This window comes from Etheostoma cragini, chromosome 24 (genome assembly GCF_013103735.1).
Source record: "Etheostoma cragini isolate CJK2018 chromosome 24, CSU_Ecrag_1.0, whole genome shotgun sequence".
In the NCBI taxonomy this organism is placed as follows: Eukaryota; Metazoa; Chordata; class Actinopteri; order Perciformes; family Percidae; genus Etheostoma; species Etheostoma cragini.
In genome coordinates, this window is record NC_048430.1 from 7,872,038 (window position 1) to 7,874,051 (window position 2,014).

General features: G+C 40.7%; 1 protein-coding gene across 1 annotated transcript in view; it reads right to left on the reverse strand.

The window, feature by feature from the left end:
• LOC117939132 overlaps nt 1–1,629 on the reverse strand; it is a 5,230-nt gene extending 3,601 nt beyond the window's left edge. Inside the window, exon 1 of the mRNA XM_034864153.1 lies at nt 1,352–1,629. Within this exon, the coding sequence (XP_034720044.1) occupies nt 1,352–1,460 (109 nt within the window). The 5' untranslated portion in view covers nt 1,461–1,629. The remainder of the gene's footprint in view (nt 1–1,351) is intronic.
• Nucleotides 1,630–2,014: the final 385 nt, after the last annotated feature.

Here is a 2,014-nt window from a genome sequence, read left to right on the forward strand (position 1 = left end):
ACACACTGTAAAAAACATCTCCTCACTATCCGCCAGCTGCCTGTCCCCGGAACACACTGTAAAAAACATCTCCTAACTATCTGCTAGCTAACCCTAACACTAACGTCAACAAGAAGTAATGTCACCCAACATCGCTTAGAGCACCTTTAAGTGGGCTTTTTTAGTCACCCGACTTTGGAAAGTAGGTGATGAAGATTAAGCCGTTCCCTTTAAGCACCAATTGGTTAATTTGGACTGTTGGTCCGACAACACAAGCAATTTAACGGATGTCAACTAGGCCCTGGGACATTGTGCTGATCAATATTCACTATTTTGTGACATTTGACAGACTAAACTGATAGGTGGGCGTAAATACCCTTGTCAATTTCAATGGTAACTTTATAAGAGAATTTGGGGGGTTTGAAAATGTACACATAGTGTGTTTATTAAAGGTCCATTCCAATATTTTTAGACACAGGCAGCAGCATTTAGACCTATGTTAAGGGAGTATACATTTTCAAAACATTTAATGTTTAAGAATTAAAAAAGGAAATGTAAAATACACTCAGTTTTGTTAAACTAGTTTCAGGAATGCTCTATTCTATTGCTACCTGTTTCCTCTCTAATCTCTTCTGCTCTGGTCTATTCCTAACGGTTCTATCTCTAATCTCTTTTGCTCTATTCTAGTCCTAACTGCCCCAGCTCTACTCTCTTCTAGTCCCAACTGCTTCTTCTCTAATCTCTTCTTCTAAATTGTATTCTTTTGAACAGCATTCTCTTCTCCTCCCAACTTCCTTTCTTCCGCTCTTTTCTATTTGATACTGTTAATAACTGTTTCTATTTCTACTCCCTTCTGCTCTGTAACTGTTTTTATGTATACTGATATTTTCCCCATACTATACCTTTATACATATTATATGCACAACTATGTTTCTATGGTACATATTCCACCCAACAATTATATCCTCTGTTCTACTGTACAACGCTATTCTAGTAGGCTACACTATTAGACCTACTAACTGGTGCATGGTAAACTAAGTAGTGAACCATGCAACAAATATGAAAAATAGATGCAGTACTGTATCTATTTTTCAATGTTCAATTGCTGCATTATTCTCTATTCTATTTCAAGTCCTCGCCCTCGTGCACTTTGCGTTGTTGACAGTTGACATTAGCTAGCATGTAAGGTAAATCTGGCTTAAGTGTAAGTTAGTTATAGCTGTATGCTGTTGTTTACCACTGGGTGGGGCCATGGATTTGGGGAAACTACCATACTGCGACACAATTTGCCCCATTGTAACCAACAAAAAGATAGTCTGAACCGTATGAAAAAAAGTGAGCTGAAAAGGCAAACTTTAAGCAATAAGCTTACCCGAGTCTGCGGACGCGACAGCCAATAAAACACACAAGCAACCGGCCAATATGATGGATGGCAAAGACGGCGACATGTCGCTGCTTCTGTTCGGCGCCAAGTCAAACATGTCGAGTAACGTTAAACAAACCCTATAAACATTATAGACTAAGTATGGTAGCTTAAAAAAACGAGTTTTCTCCCGGTGAGAAGCGGTTAGACGAAGCTGAAAGTGAAAGTTGAACAGAAACGAGCTCAACAGGCTCACAGACTCCGAGTGTCTCCGCCTCCTACGGGACATGCGCATTCTGTCCATCCATCCATCTTCGACCGCTTATCCGGTATCGGGTCGCGGGGGCAGCAGCTCCAGCAGGGGACCCCAAACTTCCCTTTCCCGAGCCACATCAACCAGCTCCGACTGGGGGATCCCTTATGCGCATTCTGTTCACAACATATTCATTAATCACCCAAATAGCTCCATACTCACCATAGATGTGTCCCTGGCCAACGCAATGACCAATGTAGTTAGTTTCTTTTAGCCAAATTAAAAAAAAGAAGATATTTAAACAAACAAAAACTATGTTGGCCGCCTAGTGTCCAGAGGTTATTACTGCAGCCAGACAACTTTAAAAACACCACTTTGTCTTGTCCGTCACTTCGTCCATAATTTAGTTACAGACTTTT